This window comes from Dromiciops gliroides, chromosome 1 (assembly GCF_019393635.1).
Source record: "Dromiciops gliroides isolate mDroGli1 chromosome 1, mDroGli1.pri, whole genome shotgun sequence".
NCBI classification, from domain to species: domain Eukaryota; kingdom Metazoa; phylum Chordata; class Mammalia; order Microbiotheria; family Microbiotheriidae; genus Dromiciops; species Dromiciops gliroides.
In genome coordinates, this window is record NC_057861.1 from 423,230,420 (window position 1) to 423,255,163 (window position 24,744).

At 42.0% G+C, this 24,744-nt stretch overlaps 1 protein-coding gene across 2 annotated transcripts in view; it reads left to right on the forward strand.

The window, feature by feature from the left end:
• Positions 1-24,744, forward strand: part of PDZD2 (PDZ domain containing 2) — a 514,363-nt gene that overhangs the window by 357,568 nt on the left and 132,051 nt on the right. For both annotated transcript variants that reach the window (XM_043975400.1, XM_043975401.1), the window contains 2 exons: positions 15,149-15,291; positions 23,523-23,655. In XM_043975400.1, the coding sequence (XP_043831335.1) occupies positions 15,149-15,291; positions 23,523-23,655 (276 nt within the window). The remainder of the gene's footprint in view (positions 1-15,148; positions 15,292-23,522; positions 23,656-24,744) is intronic.

The following is a 24,744-nucleotide window of genomic DNA, read 5'->3' on the forward strand; positions in this document are numbered from 1 at the left end:
TCTAACCTCCTTACTGCACTACTTCTTATATTTTTTGTTGTGTGTGTTTTGTTTTTTGTGAGGCAATGAGGGTTAAGTGACTTGCCCAGGGTCACACAGCTAGTAAGCATCTGAAGCTGGATTTGAACTCAGGTCCTTCTGAATTCAGGGTCGGTGCTTTATCTACTGCGCCACCTAGCTGCCCCTTACTACTTATCTTAACTCCAACACCTTCCCTTTCCAGACACAAAGGGTCACTCCTCAGACCTTGCCATCTCCCAGAACTTCAAAAACTCCAAGGTCCTGAACTGATAAGTTCTTTCTTTTTTAATTTTTAAAACGTTTTGAAAAATGAATTCTACTTTATAACCTCACCCTCTTCTATCTCAAACACAGTAAACTCATTCTTCACCTATAGAATGACCTCCAGTCCTCTGACCTCTCCCCATTCTCTCAGTTCCTCTCCCTCACTGTGACTTAACTTATCTCTATAATGAGTCTGATTCCATGACCTAACACTTTGGTGATTTACTTGCCATTGTGTGAGAATAGAGGAGCAGGGTGATACAGTGATCTCTGGAGTCTGTAGTCCAGTAGCTCTAGGTTCTAATTCTGCCACTCATGCTTACAACCTACAAAATTTTTGGCTAGTTACTTAACCTCTGGGGCCTTGGTTGCTCCATCTGTAAATTGATGGCTTGTGAGGTCCCTTCTAGCTCTAGCTCTGTGATTCCAAGATTCCCTTGCCTCTCTGACTTTTCAAGTGTTCCTGATGGACTACTCCCAACCCCCTCTGCCTGATGTCTCTGCTCTAACTTCAGTATTACCATGCATTGTTCTAGAAGAGAGATTTTTACCTGTTTTCTGTGGTGTGGACTCCTTTGGCACACCCCTTTGGCAAACCTTTGGAGCCCTTCTCAGATAACACTGTTTTCATGCATAAAATAAAATGCACAGGATTACAGAGGAAACTAAAGGTTAGTGAAAATAAAGATATAATTTTTTCCCATCCAAGTTCATGTATTTCCTGAAATTTCCAAGGACCTGAAATGCAGGTTAAGAACCCTTGCAGAGAGTCATGAAATTGAAAGATATTAATATAATAGAGTGCTGGACCTGGAGTCAGGAAGTCATGGATTCAAATCATCCCTCAAATACCTATTAGCTGTGTGATCCTGGGCAAGTCACTTAACACCTCTGGGGCTCAGTCTTCTCCACTATAAAATGAGAGGGTTGGATTTAATGACTTCTAAAGTTCTTTACAACTTTAAATCTATGCTCCTCGAATCTGAGAATAAACTTGTTTGGCATTATAAATTTATGGTGCATAACTGGAGCTGAACTCTCATTCCTATTTGATGGTCCTTTTTTTTTCTTATTGACTACCTATTTTATTGCACACAATGATTGTTCTAAGCCTTTTCTGCTCCCTTCCAGTCCTGCTTCCTCCTCCTCCTTACATATACTTACAGCAGGTGCCTTTAGCTTTCTAGTTCATGAAGAATGAGGACCTCCTCCCCCTTACATATACTTACAGCAGGTGCCTTTAGCTTTCTAGTTCATGAAGAATGAGGACATCTAATGGTATCTGCTTCATCCTCCTTCTTCAAGACTTCTCATCATCACCCACTTTCTCCTCCCTGACCTCTCTTACCTCTTGTCTCTAAGAAAGAAGCACTGCTTGGTTAGGTGACTTGTTCTACCTGTGCCCTTCATCCCATCTTCTCTTGGAACTTGCCCCACCAACTATTTCCTGTCTCTCAATATCTTGTACCTCTCCATCTCCACTAACTTTTCCACATCTTCCAACAAATCTGTTTACTTCCCAGGTATTCCCATACCATGCTGCCTACATTCTGACCGTCATCTTCATCCCTTTTTTGGGGGGGGTGGAGCAATTGGGGTTAAGTGACTTGCCCAGGGTCACACAGCTAATAAGTGTCAAGTGTCTGAGACTGGATTTGAACTCGGGTCCTCCTGAATCCAGGGCCAGTGCTCTATTCACTGTGCCACCTAGCTGCCCCCATCTTCATCCCTTTTTCATTGGAACCTTGGACTCTGCCCCTGAGGCACAGCTCTGAGTGTGCTCTGAGTACCTTACTTGGAACCAGGTCTCCAAATCTCTTCCCAGCCATCTCCTCCCCTTTCACTTTTCAGCTCCCTTTTGTAGAGGTAGTTTGGTGACACAGTGGATATAGCACTGGCCTTGGAGTCAGGAGGACCTGAGTTCAAATCTGGATTCAGACACTTGACACTTACTAGCTGTGTGACCCTGGGCAAGTCACTTAACAGTGATTGCCTCAAACATCTGGGGCCATCTCCAGTCATCCTAACGTGTATCTCGACACTGGACCTGGATGGCTCTTGAAGAGAGAGTGGGGTTGCCCAACCTTGCACAGCTCTCCCTCACCTAAATCCAATTCACTTCAAGTCATGATATCACCCTGATGCCATCTTTCTCTTCCAGAACAAAGGACAAACAACAAATGTCTCTATCAGAGTATAAATTCCCTGAAGGTAGTGTCTGTCTTGCTTGTTTGTATCTGTCTTCCCCATATCTTAGCCCTATATCTGGCACATAGTGAGTACTTAGTAAGTGTAGTCAGTCAATCTCTCTTATCTGTCCACTTATCCATTATCTATGGCCTATAGATTTTAATAGTATGTTCTTCTTCTTCAGATTTCTGAATCCTAAAAAGCTCCTCCTTTTCTACTCTGTCTAGCTACCACTATTCCTCTTCCCTTTCTTTCACTGCTAAATTTCTTGCAAAAGTTGTGGAGCCCCATTGCCTCCATTATCACTCATCCTGTCCTCATGTCATCATAGTCTGGCTTCAGTCCCTACCACTCTACTGAACCTTGCCTTCCAAGTGAGCAGTGACTGCCCAGTTTCCAAATGGAGTAGCCTTTTTTCTTTCTTCCTCCTCCCTGACCTCTTGGTAGCACTTCATACAGTTCTATTCCATACAGTTTCCATACCCACAAATCTGACCATGTCACTTTGCTACTCATTAAGCTCCTGTGCTTCCCTACTATATCTAGGAGAAAAATACAAATGCCTCATTTCACTTTTAAAGCCTTTCACTACCTTGCCCTACACTATTTTCCAGGGTCATCCTGTATTCCAGCCACACTCCTCTTCTTTCTTTTCCTCACACTCCCTTACCCACCTCCTTGCCTTTTGTTTGTTTGTTTGTTTTTTTGCAGGCCAATGAGGGTTAAGTGACTTGCCCAGGGTCACAGAGCTAGTAAGTGTCAAGTGTCTGAGGCCGATTTGAACTCAGATTCTCCTGAATCCAGGGCCAGTGCTCTATCCACTGGGCTACCTAGCTGCCCCCACCTCTGATCATTTTTACCACCCATTCATTCCCCATATTTGGAATGCCTTCCCTCCTTACTTGCAGTTCCAGGAAACCCTTTCTTCCTTCAAAACACAGCTCATGGGGCAGGTAGGTGATGCAGTGGATAGAGCACCGGCCCTGGATTCAGGAGGACCTGAGTTCAAATCCTGCCTCAGACATTTGACATGTACTAGCTGTGTGACCCTGGGCAAGTCATTTAACACCAATTGCCTCAACAAAAAACCAAAACAAAACAAAAAAAACCAAAAACACAGCTCATATCTTCTATGGGAAGTCTTTCCTGATCCTGCCAACTGCTAGAACTCTCCTTCTCAAACTACATCTTTTTATGCTTATTATGCAAACATACTTATACATGGACTATTGTTCCCCCTGTTATAATGTGAGCTCCTGGAACACAGTGGGCAGTTGATAAATGCTTGTTGATTGACTGATTGAGAACAAAACTTCCTCCTACTTCTGGAAATTTTGCTCTCTCGTTGTTTCGGAGACATCATAACTCTGGTTCCCCCCGCTACTTTTCTGACCATCCCTTTTTTGTCTCTTTCACTAGTTCTTTATATTCTTCCTGACTCCTTATGGTAGGTGTCCTCTATGGTTCTGTTCTGAAAGGACTAGAGTGGACTCTATATACTCCGTTTTAAAAAATTTATTTTTTAATCATAAAAACATTTTATTATTTTCCAGTTACATGTAAAATAGTTTTCAACATTTGTTTTCATAAAATTTTTTAGTTCCAAATTTTTCTCCCACCCTCCCTGGAATGTGATAAAGGCTATATTCTATATACTCTTTACCTTGAAAATTCCATTTATGCCAATGGTTTTTTTTTTTAGATTTTTATATATATATATATATATATATATATATATGTATATATTTATAACTGGTTACACGATGGACTTGTAATTCAGCATCACCGGTAGCTCTTGGCACAGTTCGTCAATTCGACTCAGGTTATGCCAATGGTTTTAACTAACACCTCTACACAGATTACTCCTAAATGCCAATTTCTAGCCTTGAATAGTCCTTTGAGCTCTGGATCTACATTTCCATCTGTCTGTGGGAAATCTCAACTTGGGTGTCATATTGGTATCTCCAACTAAACTTGTCAGAAATCAAATTTCTTATCTTTCTCTTGAAATCCAGTCATCCCTATGACTTCAGTAATTGTGCTGTTAATAAAACATTAATCCAGGGGCAGCTAGGTGGTGCAGTGGATAGAGCACTGGCCCTGGCTTCAGGAGTACCTGAGTTCAAATTTGACCTCAGACACTTGACACTTACTAGCTGTGTGACCCTGGGCAAGTCACTTGAACCCAATTGCCTTGCCAAAAAAATAAAAAACAAACAAACAAACCCCCATTAATCCTGTTTTACCAGGATCCAAATCTCATTTTATAATTAATTCTTCCCTTCCTTTCACATTTCATATCTAGACTGTTCTGTTTATTTTTCCTCTTTCCCTTCTTTTCTATTCCCACTAATTACCACCATTGTGGAATAAAGCTTGTATTTGTTTTGTATTTATCTCTGTGTGTATGTATTTGTTCCCTTAGAATAGAAGTTTCTTGGGGAATCTAGGCGGCACAGTAGATAGAGCACTGGCCCTGGAATGAAGAGGACATGGGTTCAAATCCAGCCTCAGAAACTTAGTAGCTGTGTGACCCTGGGCAAGTGACTAAATTCTGGTTGTCTCCAGAAAAAAATAAGCTTCTTGAAGGCAGGAACTCTTTGTTTTTGTCTTTGTATCCCTGGTGTCTGGCACATAGAAGGTACTTACTTAATGTTGGTTGAATCGAGTTGCATTTCATATGCTCATTTTCTTCCCAGGTCCTGAAATGTCCTCCCTCTCCCTCTTTGCTTCTTGAACTCTACCTCTGCCAGATAGCCTTTTCTCATTCTCTCATCTCATCCCTTCCTCAATAAACAATAGAGACCCCCTTCTCACTGGACATCTCATAGTGCTTTTCTTTGTACCTCTCTAATTTTTGTATTCTTATATGTAATATCTTGTATTACTTTGCATTGTGTCTCTTTATGTGTGCTCATCACTCACCCCCTTTGTGGCCTCCCTACCCTGGAAGCCCAATGAGGGCAGAGATTTTATAATATTATTATATCTGCTCTGCCCCACCTGGCTAGTACCTAGTTCAGTGTTCTATATATAGTAGGTACCTAATACATATTTCTTTAATTGAATCAGTATCTTTCTTACTGTAATTTTATGACACACATAATTAAGTGTTCAAAGCAACTATTTTAAGTAGGAGAGAATAGCAGATGAAGCAAGAGCCTTGGACTGCTGTAAGCATAATTACCCCACACCAGTAATATAAATAGTTTCCCAATAATGATCCAATGGATTGCAGAAGCACAAAAACATAGCAGCCTATAATTAGAAGAGACCTTAGAGGTTACCTAATCCTTCAACATACAGGGGGAAACTGAGACCCAAGAAGTGAGCTGACTTGCCCAAGGTCATACAGACTTTGACTGGCTGAGATAGCACTAGAATCCCAGTCTCCTGACTCCATGCCAGTGGATTTTTCCTTTAGGCCATGTTGTCTCATTTTACCCTGAATGTTGGGCAGAAAAATCAAAAGATAAGGGAGCTGAGATATATGGTAGAACCCTTCTTTGATCCACTCTAAGAGTAAAAGAAAAATCATAAAAAGTGACTAAGAGCTTGGGGACAGAAGCTGCATAACAATTTTGGCTTTCAGTGATTTAGTGAATGAAAACACACCAGCACCTAACTTGGTGCCTGGTACAGAAATACTCAGCAAATAGCTATTGTTTTGCTCTTCTACACTTATATCTTTGAAAACAAGGAGTTGCTCTAGAATCGGGCATTTGCCCGGCCCATTGGGCCATTTCAGGGGGTGGAGGGTTAAGAGAATGATGTTGGGGCCATTAAGCTGGGAGGGATGCCCTCCCAGTGGCCTGACCCCATGGGAATTTTATTGACTTGCTTTATGGAGATTGTTCACCCTTGAGATACAGTGAGATCAAGGGTCAAAGAACTGGAATGTAGGAGGCCAGGCTTCAGAACTTACATACATGAGTAGTTCTGTGATCTTATCACAGGGCAGTTTACTCCCTCCATCCTTACCAGTAGTTATAGGCCCTCTGAAGCTTTTCATCCTTTGGGACCGCATAAAGGCTCTCTCCAGGCCACTAGAAGGCTTCCTCTTGTTCTTTTTACCATTCTGGGAATATCATAGCAACACTCAGTCTTTTATCCCTTGATCTCATGATGTGATCAGTCTCCCTCCTTTGTATGGTCACATATGCCCTTGATATATCTTTTATACAATTTTTCATGCACAAGTTGTCATTGGTAATGCCCACTGTGGCCCTCTGGGTCACCTACAGTTGGATTCTTCTGAGATCCTGTTCTCAGAATTTCAGTCCCATTGCATCACGGGGAGAATTTTTTTCTTTAAAATGGAGCTATGATTTCATTATTATGGGGTACTCCCGGGATGAAATTCTCTTTCTCAGTGCAGATTGTTCTGCAACTTATAGTATTAGAGGGATGCCTAGCTTAGGGCTTCTTAAACTTTTTCCACTTGCAACTCTTTTTATGTGACCCTGAGTACATAGGTATATAAAATAGGTATACATAACCTTTTACTGTTGCCAAATTCTTCATGACCCCCTGACATTCAGTTATGCGACCCCATGTGGGGCTGTGACCCACAGTTTAAGAAGCTTTAGAAGGGGTGGCTAGGTGGCAGAGTGGATGAAGCACCAGCCCTGGATTCAGGAGGACCTGAGTTCAAATCCGGCCTCAGACACTTGACACTTATTAGCTGTGTGACCCTGGGCAAGTCACTTAACCCCCATTGCCCTGAAAAAAAAAAAGAAGCTTTAGAGCAAAGATGAATCGGGGGGCATGAAAAAATTGGCAGCATATGTTTGATTTGTATACCTATTTTATGTACTTATGTACCTAAGGTTGTGTAAAAATTTCTTGGGCAAAAAGGCATCATGAGTGGAAAAAGTTTAAGAAGCCTTGGCCTATAGCACTGAGAGAAATTGATTTGCCCAGGGTCCCGCAGTCATTATGTATCAGAGGGAAGACTTGAACCCAGGTGTTCCTGATGCTGAGACCATTCCTCATCCATCCTGGCACACCACCTTTCCCTAAGAGAACACTGGGCTTAAAAGTGTGGACTTTTGCAGCTTAAGCTGAGAGTCCTGTGCATTTTCCCAACTGTGACCTGCCCCATTCTTCCATTCAGTATCGAGGTCAGTTCCTGCTTCCTCTACAGCTCCTGTTCAGGTGTGTGTACTCCCAGACTACCCCAGTGATCTGCCCTCCTAACTTCATGCTAAATTCAAACATCATCAAACTGTGCGATTGAGATATTTTTAATTAGAAGTGAAATGAGTCAAATCCCTAGTTGGAGGAAGTTCAGGATTTCTCCCTCTCAGGATGACCAGTGACCTGTGGAGAAAGCTGAAGAGGAAGGATTTCTGTTCCAGCCCATCCTGTTGTGTTTCCTTCCCAAGTTTTCATCTTCTCAACTCTCACTAACTGGCAGCTCAGCTGTGGCATTCGCTTGGGGCCGCTGCAGTTAAATGCAGAAAGAGGCTTTCTCCTGGTTAGTGATCTGTTCTTGTGTGTTAGAGTCGATGACTCCTCCTGGAAAACTTTTGAGGAATTCTTCAGTTGACATACACTATTGTGTCTTAGGGGGAGGGCAGTGTTTTGTGAGAGACGCCCTTTTTCCTGAAAACAGGAACTTCATTTTTTATGTGCTCCCCTTCAGCCAGTGCTGAACTTCTTTCTGATGTTGGCACTAGGTGGAGAAGGGCTTCTTTTATTTTTCTTTTCTTTTTTATGTAGCCCCTATTTTATTTTACTTTCTCCCCATTTAACAAGCATTTATTTTCTCTCCCTCCCACCTCCCCAAACTGAAAAAAAGAACAAACAAAACCCGTGTAACAAAGAAGTTGCTAACATTCATATAGAGCTTACATAGTAAGCCAAGCACTGTGCTAAAAGCTTTACAATTATTATCTCCTTTGATGCTTACAACAACCTTGAGAGGTGGATGCTATTATTATTCTCATTTTATAGCTGAGGAAACTGAGGCAAACAGAGGTCACCCAGTAAAATGTCTGAGACCAGATTTGAACTTTGGTCTTCCTGACTCCAGGGCTGGCATTTTTCTATGCACTGAGCCACATAGCTACTAGATAGCCAAGCAAAATAAATTCTTGTGTTGTTCATATCCATGTATGTCTCATTCTGCATCTTGAGTTGAAAGGATCATTTAAAAATTTTTAATTGCTTATTTCAAACATTCATTTAAAAATTTTGAGTTCTAAATTCTTTCTCTTTCAATCCCAACTCCCCTCCTTGAGAAGCCAGGCAATATGACACCCAGTACACATATGAAATCACATATTAGCTATATTGCAGAGAGAAAAGAAGGAAGAAAGGAAAATCAAGAAAGTGGGGGAAAATATGCTTTAATCTACACTGAGTTTATTAGTTCTCTCTCTTGAAGTGGATAGCATTTTTCATCACGCATCCTTTGGGATTGTTGTAGATCATTATGATCAGAGTAGCCAAGTTTTTAATAGCTCATTACCATTCAAATATTGCTGTTACTGTGTACAGTGTTTTCCTGGTTCTGCTCACTATAGTTTGCATCAGGTCATATAAGTCTTCCTAGGGAAAAAAATTAAGGTGATATATTTAGTGAAGAAACTCAAATGGTACAATTTTATTTCTTCCCCAGTGTGTCTGTTTGTCTTTGTGCTAGATTGCAAGATGCTAGAAATGACTTTACCTGTGAAGCACAGACTAATGTAGATATAGGTTTTAAGGTTTGCAAAGTGTTTTATATATATTATGTCCTTTGACCCTTATAACAAGGTGCTATTGTCACTCCCATTTTGTTGATGAAGCAGAGAAATTTTTAGTGACTTGCCCAGTGTCTAACAGTTAGGCCCATCCCCTCAGGTCTACCAAGCTAGGATGCTTCTCTTGTTTCCTGTTTGTCATAAATGCTTATTCAGTTCTCTAGATCAGGGGTTCTTATCCTAGGGTCTGTGATGTTGGTTTTTTAATATTTAGATAACTATATGTTGATTCATTTCCTTTGCAGTCTTGGTTATTTTATTTTATGCATTTAGAAACACTCTGAGAAGGGACAGCTAGGTGGTGCAGTGGATAGAGCACCGGCCCTGGAGTCAGGAGTACCTGAGTTCAAATCCGGCCTCAGACACTTAACACTAGCTGTGTGACCCTGGGCAAGTCACTTAACCCCAATTGCCTCACTAAAAAAAAAAAAAGGAAGAAGATAGAAACACCCTGAGAAGGTCTCCTTTCATAGGCTTCACCAGGTGGCCAAAGAGGCTTATGAAACAAAAAAGGTTAAGAATCTCTGCTTTAAGATGGTACTTGTGCTTGTGGATAATCAAGAAATTTTTAGGAAACACTGAGGTCTTAAATTGGGCAGAATCTTGCATAGAAATCAAATAGAAGCTTTGGTTTGGGGATTGTTGTTGTTCAGTTGTTTCAGTTGTGTCTGACTTTGTGTTGCCATTGGGGCTTTTATTGGCAAAAATATTTGATTGTTTTGCCATTTCCTTCTCCAGCTCATTTTATAGTTGAGGAAACTGAGACAAACGGAGTTAAGTGACTTGCCCAGGGTCACATAGCTAGCAACTGTCTGAGGCCAGATTTTAATTCGGGAAGATGAGTCTTCCTGACTTGAGCCTGGTGCTCTATCCACTGTGCCAAATAGAAACCACTTAGAAAGACTGAATGTTCATGACATGATCATCATAATTACTAGGGAAAGTAGTGGAGGAGTAAGGGAGAAACTCATCAACTTACCACTTTCTGGAAATCTGGCAGTGGCCTCTCAGGTTTGATATTTGAATCTGCTACTAGGCTCTTGCTCTGGTAGATACCGTATGACAAAGTAATGAGAATTGTTTGAATAAACCCACAAGAACTTACAAATCCTAGTCAATGGTCTCTTTCTAACCAACCACCTTAAGAACCTATAAAATTATTCCAAAGGTACTGTTACTGTTCAAAACATCAGTTCATAAATCACACAAGAAACGTCATTTTCATTCTGTTAAGATGGAGAGGCAGGTCTGGAAGACCTGAGTTTAAAGCCAGCCTCAGTCAGACACTTAATAACTATGTGACCACACCCAACTGGGTGGAGTAATCTATTTAATCTGGGCAGTAAATGAGCCTAACACTCTTCAGAATTGGCTCAAAGACCTCAATCTCATTAGAATTGGCTCAAGGAGGGGGCAGCTAGGTGGTGCAGTGGATAAAGCACCACCCTGGATTCAGAAGGACCTGAGTTCAAATCCAGCCTCAGACACTTGACACTTACTAGCTGTGTGACCTTGGGCAAGTCACTTAACCCTCATTGCCCTGCCAACCCCCCCCCCCCAAAAAAATAATTGGCTCAAGGAGGGAATAATGTACACACTCAATTGAGTGGAGTAATCTCTCTAGCCCTGCAGGAAAATAGGAGGGGAAGGGGATAAAGAGAGAGGGGCAAAAGAAGGAAGGGCAGAGTGGGGAAGGGGACAGACAGAAGCAAATCCCTTTTGAAGAGTGATAGGATGAAAGAAGCGGGATAATGGAATAAATATCATGGGGAAGGGAATAGGATGGAAGGGAAACAGTTAACAAGAGAAAAGTGGAAAAATTGTACAAAAATATATATAGCAACTCTTTGTGGAGGCTAAGAATTGAGAATCAAGGGAATGTCCATCAATTGAGGAATGATGGAAGAAGCTGTGCTATATGATTGTGGTGGAATGGTCTTATGCTGTAGGAAATGACAAACAGGATGATCCCAGAAAAACCTGGAAAGACTAATGAACATCGATGTATAGTGAAGTGAGCAGAGCTGGGAGGACATTGTGCATAGTAACAGCAGTATTGTTCAATGAGCAATTGAGAATGACAACTACTCTCAGCAATGCAATGATCCAAGACAATACCAAGGAACTAATGAGGAAGCTTACTATCCACCCCCATAGAAAGAACTGATAAAAAAGAACACTTGTGGGATTGTACATATATAACCTGGTTGCGATCTTGTGGAGGGGGGAGGAAAGGGAGGGAGGGAGAAAAATTTGGAACTCTAAATCTTATGAAGATGAATGTTGAAAACTACCCTTACATGTAATTGGGAAAAATAAAATAAATGCTTGTTGCTAAAACAAAACAAAACAAAAAATAACTGTGTGACCTTGGATAAGTCACTTTGGCGCTATATGCCTCAGTTTCATCATCATTAAATGTTATTGTTGTTTAGTCATTTTTGAGTCATGTCTATCTCTTTGTCACCCCTTTTCGGATTTTTCTTGGCAAAGATACTGGAGTGACTTGCTATTTCCCTCTCCAGCTCATTTGACAGATGAGGAAACTGAGGCAAACAGGGTTGAGTGACTTGCCCAGGGGTCACCTAGATAGTAAATGTCTGAGGCCAGATTTGAATTTGGGAAAATGAGTTTTCCTGTCTTCAAACCCAACACTCTATCTACTATGCCACCTGGATGTCTGCTTTTCATTAAAATGAGGGTAAGAAATAACGCTACTGCCAACAAAAGTGTAAGAGAACATGTGGCTACCCTGCCAGTGTACATGCCAGACAGATACATAGATATACATCAATGAACTGCTTCATCCAAAAAAGCCTTTCTTTTTTTATCTAATTATCTGAGATGTTTTGGATGCCCTCTAGAAGCCAGGGACTGTCGATTATGTTGATGCTCGGGGTCCCTTCTACCTCTCTGAATCTGTGACCTCCAAAGGATTATCTTTTGGGATGTATCCAAAGCATTGTCATCTTGTAGCTCATGCTACTTAAACACACTTCAGCCTAGAGAAATGCAGATTGCAGGGATGCCTGTTTTTCCCCATGATTTCTGAGAGCCAATGTGGGCTCCACCCTGGATCCACACATCCTGGCTACAGGACCCTAGACAAATCACACCTCCCCAGCTTGCCCTGTTAGAAGACATGCCCTACCGAGTGTTCCCTGCACTGGTGAAATCACACATCTGAGTCACTCTTTCCTCTAACAAAAAACCAAACTAGGGGCGGCTAGGTGGCGCAGTGGATAAAGCACTGGTCCTGGATTCAGGAGTACCTAAGTTCAAATCTGGCCTTGGACACTTGACACTTACTAGCTGTGTGACCCTGGGCAAGTCACTTAACTCCAATTGCCTCACCAAAAAAAATACAAAAACAAAAAACCAAACTCTTGGTTTTACCAGTGTTTACAAATGATCAAATAAAACCACAATTAAAAGTTTGTTCACTTCCTTGGGTGTCTCATTCACATCTGAGTTTTATGTTTCCAAAAGAAAATTACTAGCTATGCCTCCCCCTCCCACCCCCACCCCCACCCTTTTTTTTAAGCCTCAGCTAAAACCAAGTAAGCTTGCCTACTCCTGATATCAAATCGTAAAACTGGTAACCCATTAGCAGCAATTCCTTACATACTGGGTTTTTTCCCCTGAGCTAGAAGGCATAATAACTCACATTAAATGGTGCTTTAAGGTTATGAATTTACATATGTATATGTATGTGTATATATACATATATATACATATACATGCATATATATATGATTTGATTCTTACAACCACATGAAATAGGTTCTATTTTTAAGTCCATTTAACAGGGGGGCAGCTAGGTGGCGCAGTGGATAAAGCAACGGCCCTGGATTCAGGAGTACCTGAGTTCAAATCCGGCCTCAAACACTTGACACTTACTAGCTGTGTGACCCTGGGCAAGTTACTTCACCCCCATTGCCCCACAAAACCAAAACAAAAACAAAAAAAACCCCATTTAACAGGAAACTGAGGCTTATAAAGATGAAATGACTTCCACAAAGCCATGTAGTCAGTAAGCATATTTGGGACAAGATCCAAACCCAGGGCTTCCTGACTCCAAGTCTGGTCAGTGTCCTATCCACTATACCACACCACTTCTATGAGGAGTTGTGTCCCATGTTCCCAGACCACCAGAGCTGAGCCCTAACCTGGCATGGTATAGGTAGGGCAACCCCACAGCTTAGCTCCAGCTTATTAGTTGCTCACCCATCTTTGACATATGACCATACTGTGCAGCTGTGGGGTGTACACAGAGACATATTCATATCAGCTAATAAAAGTTTATTTGGAGGAAGCTAGGTAGCCAGGATAAAGCACCAGCCCTGGATTCAGGAGTACCTGAGTTCAAACCTGGCCTCAGACACTTGACACTTACTAGCTGTTTGACCCTGGGCAAATCACTTAACCTTTACTGCCCTGAAAATAAATAGATTAGATAGATAGATAGATAAATGAATGAATGAATGAGCAAATAAATAAATAAATAGATGGATGGACAAATAGTTAAATGAATGAATGCATGAACAAACAAATAAATAAATAAATAAAAGTTTATTTGATTAGGTATTTCTGGTTGTGGTACATGTTGAAGAATACTAAGTTGGTCCTGGGAATCCTGAGTGAGTGAGGGGCAGCTGGTGGGAGTGAAACAGATCTCACTGCCCTCTAGGTGGGCTACCCAGAAGCATGATCTCGGGTTTCTGAAGGACAACAGGGAAGAAGCAAGAATTCCAGAAGTCAGGAAAGGGACACGAGGAGTGATGGAGCCAAGACTGGGAAACTTGGACTAATAGGGGATCATGAGTAGGTTCATGAACTCCTGAGGCAAGTCTCCAGCTTCCAGAGTTTCATTTGGCCAGACCATCTGGTTCATCTGGTTAAAGAAGAGATTTTTAGCGGTGCCATTATGCATTTCTGGAAAAATCAGACCCTCCAGAAAAGTGCAATGACAGGGAATACATGTGAGAATCCAACTGGTTTCCAGTGTCTGGCAGTAATTTTTCTAGACATTCCTATTGCTGCACATCAGCAACCAGCCCAAGTCTGTGTGTGTGTGTGTGTGTGTGTGTGTGTGTGTGTGTGTGTGTGTGTGTGTGTGTGTATTTTACTGGTGCATAAAGCTTCATTTCACTTTCTGACAACGTATTTCAGATTTTCCAAATGTTTCAGATTCTTTCTGTTTTGCAACCACTTTTATTGGGCACTTTGCCTATTCCTAACAGCACAAGTTTACGGAGGTTTTAGCATTACTGCACTTTGAAAGGAGAGTTGGACTTTCATGATGGATAAAGGAAAGCAGAAAGTTATCGTTTCATGTGTGATTTGAACAGGGCATAAGTATCCATACCCAAGCATCTGTTTTGATTTTGTCTTTGTCTTCTTGATGTCTAGACCAGGGCCTAAGACTTAGTGGGTGTTTAATAAATGCTCATTGCATTGAATTGAGATAATGGGTCCAAAGAAATTTGGGTAATAAAGTCCCAGAGAAATCAAATAAATTCTCATTCTCAGTCCTCTTCTTGTTTGTTTTTTAAAGGACTTAAGGCTTCAGAGGGAGATTTTTCACCACAGACCCCTGTTTGTGTCCTCTCATTGAGGCAGGGGATTAGAGATGACGTAACTGAGAGCAGAAGGGGTAGCAATGGTAGATGAGATAGAGGGCATGTAAATTTGGGAGGATGTGAGCAAGGCAAGTATAAACAGCACTTGGAGTCATGAATTTGCTAATTGTTCTTTGCTGCTACAGACTTTAGTTTTGACATACAGAGAGAACATTCAGTTCCTCTACCCATTTCTAAGTGCTTCTGATTTTACCCCAGCTGTAATGGCTCCATGAAGTATCTCCTGTTTCAAGGCTCTGTCATTACATCAGTACGCCTTTTTCTTTTTTTTTTTCCTCCTAGCGGGAAGGCTGCCGGATTTGGAAGATGCACATGGTGAAAGGGTCAGATGGCCTGGGCATCCAGATCACCGGAGGCCGAGGGTCGAAACGATCACCACACGGAATCATTGTCGCACATGTAGAGGAAGGAGGTGCTGCACACAGGTGATTGCATGGCCTCCCATCCCCCCATGCCATTCCCTCCTCACCTAAACCAGCAGCTTAAAAGAGCTAATTGATAGTCATGTGATATTGTGCTAGACTTGTAGTCAGAAGACCTTTGTTCAAATCCAGCTCTGACAATTACTAGCTGTGTGACCCTGGGCAAGTCACTTGATCTCTACAAATCTGTTTTTTTCCCTATACAACAGAAACAATACTAGTCTGCCTACCTCTCAGGGCTTTTGTGAGGACAACATTTGGTTTATGTCTATATAGCAGTTACAGGTTTTTAATTATTTGCTAATCTGTCAACTGGGACTTTTCAGTAATTAGCAATTTCATTATAGGAGCATATATAGCTCAAAGCTGTAATGGACCTTAGGGGCCATCTAAAGCAGCTCTCTCATTTTACAGAGAAGAAAACTGAGGCCTAGTGAGGTTAAATGACTCATGCCTCTGAACACACCAGGAGTGACAGAAACAAAATTAGACCCCAGGTATTCCTGGCTCCCAAGTTCAGTACTATATACACGACATGGTGATGCCAAATTTGAATAGAAATGGTTCCTTGTGGCTCATTAATTGACTTAGGAAACCACAAATTAGCATAATTTGTTGTAATGTTTTGTTTTGTTTTGTTTTTTGGGTTTTTTTGGTGAGGCAATTTGGGTTAAGTGACTTGCCCAGTGTCACACAGCTACTAAGTATTAAGGGTCTGAGGCCAGATTTGAAATCAAGTCCTCCTGGATCCAGGGCCAGTGCTCTATCCACTGTGCCACCTAGCTGCCCCTGTTGTAATGTATTTTTATTTATTTTACTAAATTATATTTTATATATTTTATATATAAATTATATATATTTTATATTTTATATATAATTATATAATTTATATAATTATATAAATTATATATATTTTATATATAAATTATATTTTATATTTATATTTTTACTAAATTATATTTTAATCTGGTTACACTCAGGAGTTTTGTGGGAGTCCTTGAGTTTGACATCCCTGCATTATACTGCATCAGGTTCCCCCCCCCCAAATCAGTAAATTGATTTTTAAATACACCTCATGAACTTGTCTCCTTGCTTTTATAAGTCAGCCATACCTTAAGCTTAATTGTTCCGTTTTTTGAAATATAATTTCTTTAGTATTATGGAAATATGGAGTGTCTAAGAGCCAGAGGTCACAGAAGGGTCAACATGGCACTTTCCTGCTAAACTCATTCCTGATTTTCCCTTCCGCTTGTTTTTAGAATATGTTTAAACAAGGTGTCTCAAATGTCTTAGTGCTATTTTATACTATTAAAGCTTTAATGTATAGTTTTACATTATTAAAACTTTAATAACACAAAACTAAATTAAGATTTTTTGGTACACCCTGAATATACCTAAGAAGTTGACTTTTTATTTCTTGGCTGAGGGCAGCAACAAGATTCCCTGTAGCAGATGAGATTTGCCTATGGACTAAGAAGATAATTTCCTATATTTATTGGCAGGGGTGAAAGGGAAAACATTTTTACACAGTTTTGTTTCATTAGCCTTAATTCCTAGAATTTTGGAGCTGGAAAGGATCACAAAATGGCAGAATCTCAGAGGAAAAAGCTCAGATGGTCATCTACTCCTGAACAAGAATCCTTTCTAAAGTACCCAACAAATGGTCCCTCTAGCCTAAAGTCCCTTCAGCTTAAAGACCTCTAATGTAGAACTCACTGCCTTCCAAAACAGCCTATTCCATCTTACAATGGCCCTAATCATTAGAAAATTCTTCCTGACATCAAACTCAGATCTACCTCTCTGCAGCCCCTATTCTTCATTGATTGTCTTTCTGTTGTCCAGAGCTAAGCAAACAAATCTTATCCATTTGGCTGGATGACTGAATGAAAAAAAAAATGCATGTGACAATTCTTTAAGACAAGAGCTCATTGACAAGAGCTACCATGTTTTCCTCCCCACCAAGTCCACTCTTGTCTAAGCTAAGCATCTGTAGTTCCTTTTTTTTTCTATGGCATGATTTTGAGGCATTTCACCACCCTGGTTACTACCCTCTATATACACTCTATCAATGTCCTTCCTAAAAATCTTGAAAATCATCTACTCCAACCTTCCCACTGTCTCAGTGAGGAAGCTGAGGTCCAGAAAAAATAGAGACCTGCTTAAGGTTACCCAATTAGAGAGTGATGGAGCAGTGATCTTTCTACTATACTCTGCTGCCTGTCCATCATTAAGCATTTATTGAGAGCTCATGGGAATACAGTAGTAGCACACTTGCATCCCATTCAAAGGAAGACACCCAGTTCCCTCCATCAGAGAATTTACAGTCACCTTATAGGTTTGATTTGCTAGAAAGGCTTGTTGCTCCAGAGATCTGTGGTCTTATCAGTGTGAAGACTCCCTCCACTTAACACATTGCAAAAATGGACTTTCTCATGTTCAGTCTCCATGGTGTCTGCGAATTAGGAAGTTATCACTTAGAAAGTAACATTTTAGTGATGATCCTCTCCAGTTTTAGGCAAGCTGCTCCTTAGAGAAAGCACACCATAGCCACACCTATCCTGGAGGCTTCCAGCTATGTGGCATGTGCTAGAGACTGGGTTCTCCTCTGCCATGGCCCCCAAGAGTCCAAGCTCGACTCCATGGCATGATGAGGCACAGAAGTAGAACTTTAGGGGTAGCTAGGTGGCACAGTGGATAAAGCACCAGCCCTAGATTCAGGAGGACCTGAGTTCAAATCCAGCCTCAGACACTTGACACTTACTAGCTGTGTGACCCTGGGCAAGTCACTTAACCCTCATTGCCCTGCAAAAAAAAAAATATTAAGTAGAACTTTAGTTAAGGAGACAAATAATGAATAGATATAAATCTGGCGATGATAAGAATGTGAAAGGAAAGGAATGAAGTAGAATCTAAAGGGGTGAGGGTGGAGAGTAAAGTGAGAGAGGATCTCTTAACATGCCTCTCTTGGAAATCTCTAGTTTCCTTCAAGGCTCCAGATTCACCTTCTGCATGAAGCTTTTCCTGATTTCCAGCTGCTAACGCCTTCCTTTCAAATTAGCTTCTCCCTTCTTTTCATCTATTTTGCCTAATCCTCTTTTAGCTTACCTCCACCCCTTTTGTCTCAGAAGACTTGAGTGAAGGAATTTCCCTGCTGGATTTACCTTCCAGCATGCCAAAGCCAGGGAATTCTGAGTAAACATTTATATAGAGATCTAGATGATAGATGTACCTATATGTCCATAATATTTGCATGTATGTGTGTATGTGTCTATGAAGTGACCCTTTTCATGAAATCATAGATTCTAAAGATGAGGAATATCTTCAAGGCCATCTAATACAACCCCTTCATTTTACAGAGATGGAAACTGAGGTCTAGACAATATAAGCAATTTGTTCAAGGTCACAGAAATATTAAGTGACAGTGTAAGGAGGAGAACCCAGGTATTCTTTACTTCCATAGGACAGCTAAATGCTGCAGTGCATTGAGCAGTGAGCCTGGAATCAGGAAGATTCATCTTCCTAAATTCAAATCTGGCCTCAGACACTTACTAGCTATGTGACATTAGGCAAGTCATTTTTCTCTGTTTGCCTCAGTTTCCTCATCTGTAAAATGAGCTGGAGAAGGAAATGGCAAATAATTCCAGTATCTGTGCTGAGGAAACCCCAAATGGGGTCATGAAGAGTTGGGCACAACTGAAACAATTCAAAAATGACAACAACTCACAGTGATTCCTTGACAGAGTGGGGCAACAGGTGCAGGCATTTTGGAGGAAGGAGGCATCCACAGAACTTAGTGATAAAATGGATGAGCAAGTGGCCTAGAGAGAGGCAGGTAGGTAAGAGGGAGGAGTCCAAGGCTTCCAGCCAGGCTATTTAGTATATCATTAAGAACAGCTCACTATAAGGTTTGAGCTTCTTTAAAGGACAGGAGGAAGAGTGGCCATCAAAGGCATCAATATTTTTATGAAGTTTCAGGGCTAGTCCGAGGAGGAGAGATTTGACTCTCAGAGGGGAGAACTAGGAGTAACGAGTCAAAGTTAGACATTTCTTGTCTTTGTAAGAACATACTAATGATTAGAGCTGGCTAAAGGGGAATGCACTGCCTCAGCAGAGAGTAGGTTCCAAGATCAAATCCAGTCTATGGTGAAGTTTTTTCCACATACGGCAAGTCCTCTGAACTCTTGCAGCTCAACTCTCTGTGAGTTTTGGGGTCCTGCCATTTTCTGGGTCCCATTCTTGTCAGTGACCTCCCTCATGTTTCCTGTCTGCTAGTATTTCCCACTGACATCCTTCTGTCAGAGTTGTCAGTAGCTCTTAGCCACTCCTTGCCCCTACCTGCCAGGGAAGGTGATGGTGTGGGGGCTGTGAGGCATGGTGGCATAAGTCAAGCCACCATGGGGAAAGAGTTGAGTTCACCTGGATGTTGACTTGAATTCTACTGTTCCTCAAAATCTCCCCTAGCTTTGATTCTGATCTTCCCCATTTTTTCTCCTTCTCTTGTAATAGATCTCTGCTTAGATTTGGGGCCTTTCTTTGGATGACTCTTGATTTCTTCCCCTGGAGTCTGCTAGTCCTTCCTTCCCCTGTTATCCTTTCAGTGAGTGGACCTTGGCCTGTCCCACGTCTGACCTTTGCCTTAGGTTGCCTTTTGGAATACCTCCTTTAATTATGTGACTTTCCTTTCTTGGTCACCTTCCCTGGACATGCTCTAAATATCAGAGTCCCAGCTAAAATATGGGACCCAGAATTGTACATAGTACTCTCAGACATAGTCTGACTAGAGCAGAATCCAGTAGCTCCGTTCCTCAGGACACTAGACTTCCATTAATATAGCCTAAGATTACATTAGCTTTTCTGGGCTGCTGGGTCTCACCATTGACCCATACTAAGTTCACAGTTCACTAAAACCCTCTCAGGTCCTTTTTACTTAAGCCACTTCCTAGTCATATCTTTTACCCCCACCCCCTCCCATCCTCTACCTGTACACTGGAGTTTCTGTACCCAAGCACAGGTCTTTGCCAGCATGGCTGCTAAGATGAGCCAGTGTTCTGACTTTCCTTATTTCGAACTCGACTCAGTCCTTCCAAGACCTCCACTTCCTTTTTCAGAGATCTGATGCCCAGCTGCCTCCCTCAAAGGAAGGCCCCTCCTTGTTAACGCAGGCTTGGCCAGACTCCAATTCTTAACCTTTGCCTAAATTTGGTGAAATGACAGTTCTTCAGGGTTTGGGGGTGGGTATGATGTAAGTTAGGTTTACAATATGTAGAATGTGAGAAGCTGGTGGTACAGAGTTGGGTTGGGAGTCTTGGTTTGCACATCAGTGGGTTGTGGGAGAAAGGGAAAAAATATCCCAATTCATAGCTGGTTTGCCAGAACCAAGAAAGAGAAATGGAGGCACCTTCCTCTCCCTCCCCTCCCAATTCAGCTTGCTCAATGAAGTCATCCCTGTTGACTGATAGTTTGGAGTTCAGAGATGGGCAAAGCTAGAGAAAGGGCTTGGGTAGCCATAGTAGAATGAGTTAAAGCATGGAAACAGATGAAATTCCCTAGCACAGAGGTGTTAAATGCTTGGTGGTCCACAAAACTCCCAAGTATGAAATGTTTTAAGAAAATAAAAATACAGCAAAACATAGATAAAGTTAATTTGTGGTTTTCTAAGTGAATATGTAGCTCATTTCCATTTGAGTTGGACACCACTGCAGATCTACTTTGTTTCACTAAGATACTTTTCTGGACTCCACATGGTATGGTGAGCTCCTCCTGTTGTCCCTAAGACAGAAACCACATACCTTAAAGACCCAGCCCTTTATTTTCAGCTACATATGGGGCCTTTACACTTTGGGAAGGATGCTTTTAGACATAGATCTGTTTTGTTCTGTTGGATCTGGTAGTTCAGAAGAGGAATCTCCTGACCTCCATTAGTGCCATTAGTCAGTGCCACAAGTTTACTAGAGATAAGTTATCCAGGACCATCAGGATGATATTAACCACAGTTAATGAGGTCTATAGGAGAAAAGGTTGGAGGCTTTCGATGATGGGGATGTCAGGTCCATCTCCCCTGAGGAAACTTGGTCCCTTATGAAAAAAATTTATAGGACATATATTCTCCCTAATCAGGGCTTTAGGTCTTGAGCAGGATGTCCTCAGTGATTCATCAGCTGGTGAGAGGTAGGGCATCCCAGGGAATAAGGAAGGAAGTGGGGTGACAGATGGGGACTGGCTCAGTGGAAAGAGCACTGGCTTTCCAGTCTGACAAGTCACTTCACGTCCCTAGGCCTCAGGCTCCTCATTTGTAAAATAACGGGGCTGAACCAGATGGCCTTTGGGGTCCCATCTATTCTAAATCTATGATCCTACATTTTTCCTCATCTGAAGTCCTTCCTTTCACTCCAATTTGATTCTGCTTTCCTCACTATTTACTCCATGATGATTTTACATTCTCTGAACTCCCTTGCATCACTTCCTTCCTTCTCACGAGTTGGGGGGTGCTTCTCTCCTGGCCACCCCTGCCTTGTGGGCTCCCCTGTGGTCAAGAGCCTGAGCAGCCAATATGGCTCCCCAAGATCATTGGAGGTGTTGGTTTTATGGAAGGGAATAAGGCCAGACTTGGAGGCTTCCCTCACCGTTGACCCATGGAGGGAGATCACTGGAAGCCAACTACAGATGGGGTGATCTTTGTAGCATTAACAAGTCCCTCATTGGCTGTGGTCACAAAGATGATGTAAGATAGCCTGGAAACACTTGTTCTCTGGCTGGGAGAGAGAAGGGTGTAGTCACTTCTTCTTCCATCATAATACTAAGTGAATCTGTCAGAGACAAATCAGAATGACACCAGAGAATTCCATCTTTCCCTGAGGTCACCACGTTGCTAGAAGAGCTGTGAAGGGGAAGTGAAAGATATATTTCCAGGAGGTTGGGATACAGTGCTGTAGTTCAAGGGGGAGATGTCTTTTTCCCTTACTGGCCTTAAACTTATACTTTTATCCTAAAAATGAATACAGAAAGTTGACAGGTTTTGAAAACTCAGCTCCTCCTGTAGCTGCTGGCAAAGTGGGAAAGTCAGTGTTCGGTGCAGATAGGACTGGGCCAGGACCTCCCCTAATCCAAACTGTTGGCACCTTAACTGTCTTAGTTTCCATGACTTCATTCAGCAACCTGAGCTGAGGGGGTGGGTGGGAAAGCTCTCCTTGTCTCCCCTCCTTCATTCTAGTGAACCAACTACGGGATGGGATTCTTTCTTCTCCCTCCCCCAACACACGGAAGCTCAGGTCCATCCCTCCCCAGACTGTACTCATTGGTTGACATCATATCTAAGGCTTCTCATCTACCCTGAGGCCCCTGACTGGAAATTCCCAGAATGGATCTAGGGACCCATTTTGTGAGGAAGAGGGAAGAGAACAGGACCACACAGGGAACGTATGCCCAGGAGAGAGCATCATAGGAGTCAGGGGTTCACCTGCAGTGAAGTGTTAATGAGGGTGTGCCTGATGGGCAACACAAGCCCTAGCCCTGGAGAGGAGAAAAACTTAGGTCTGCAGTTGGGAGTTTCCCCCTCATCTGTCACTCCAGGGAGCTATTCAACTACAGTCAGTGGATTTGACTCCCAGAAAGAGAGACAGAGAGAGAAAGAGAGAGACAGAGAGACAGAGAGACAGAGAGATGACAGAGAGAGACAACAGAGTGAGACAGAGACAGAACGAGAGAGAGACAGAGAGAGCGAGAGAGGGAGAGCGAGCGCACGCATGCAGGCAACGTCTGCTTTTACCTCCAGGATGGAGAACAGCCCTTCCTTGGGCCATATATATCCCTTGGGATCTGTCCCATACCCCATGTCCTGTGTTAATCATCTCAAGCCCTCAGGTACTTTGCTTCTCTATCTACCAAGGGCGCATATGCTTAAAATATGCAAGTCTCCTAAGAAAGTTTATTTGTTGCTAATAATTAACATGGACATGCCAGAGAAAAGGGGCTCCTGTGCCGGCCTTGTCACTGACACACTAAAACTTGTGCCATCTTTGGGACTGACACTTGCCTGTGGGCTTAATGCTAGTCATTTCAAACAATGCAATCAAGTGACTCGACTTAAAATTGTTTTAGTCATTATTTCTTCCTCTTTGGAATGCATCCTGGCCCATACTACCCCCCCCCACGCCCCCTGCCTGATTCCCGGAAAACCACAATTCTTCTCCTGAAGCATCTTGACAAAAGTTGTTTTTTCCTCTTTGCTTCCCCAGAGATGGCAGGCTGACCTCAGGAGATGAGCTGCTAATGATCAATGGTCAGTCACTGGTTGGCCTCTCCCATCAGGAAGCAGTGGCCATTCTCCGTGCTGCAGCTGGACTGGTTCAGCTGGTGGTTGCCAGCAGGGTAGGTATTTTCAATTATTATTTTTACAATGACAAGACTGAGGATATGGGTTGTAATCGTGATTGCACTGGTATGAGGAAAACCACTCTATAGTTTGGTATCTTTCCTGAAACTTATACTCTTAACAAAGTTACCTGGAACATTCTGAGGTTAAGTGACTTGTCCAAGCTCACACAGTCATATGTGTTGCTGTCAGGAGTTCAAATCACATCTTCTTGATTCTAAGACAACTTTTTATCTTTTTGAATTATATCCTGCATTGGAGATATGCATGTCAGGCATCATATACTTTTTTTTAAAGATCAAATTTCATTTTATTTTCCCACCAAACACTTCTGATAGAAATTTCACTTTCAAGAGATTTTTTTCAAAGACATAGGTCTAAGCAGTAAGCACGCAAGTGTTTGGTCAAGTTTTATGTGTGTGAACATTAGTTTTATTTTAACTTATGGGTTGTGTTTGTGTATATACACATGCACATGCACATGCACATACACATACACAGGGATGAGAAAGACAGTACCAGGGAAGACAATCTGGGTAAAATAAGGAATGGGAGCAAGTATTTATTTATTTTTTTTTGCAGGGCAATGAGGGTTAAGTGACTTGCCCAGGGTCACACAGCTAGTAAGTATCAAGTGTCTGAGACCGGATTTGAACTCGGGTCCCCTGAATCTAGGTCTGGGGCTTTATCCACTGTGCCACCTAGCTGCCCCGGGAGCAAGTATTTTGGATGGGGAAAAAAGAAGAATGTAACAGCAGGACAGAAATTCTTCAGAGAAATCAGATGCAATGAAGGTCTTGACTTAGACATGCTTGGGGTATTAGCTTTTGGGATGCTGTGTTTAGAATCATAGCATTTTCTAACCAAAAAAGATCTTATGAATGATACCATTTCTTTTTTCTTTTGGGGGGAGGGATTTGTTTTGTTTTGTTTTGCAGGGCAATGAGGGTTAAGTGACTTGCCCAGAGTCACACAGCTAGTAAGTGTCAAGTGTCCAAGGCCGGATTTGAACTCAGGTCCCCCTGAATCCAGGGCAGGTGCTCTATCCACTGCGCCACCTAGCTGCCCCTCCATCCACATAGTCT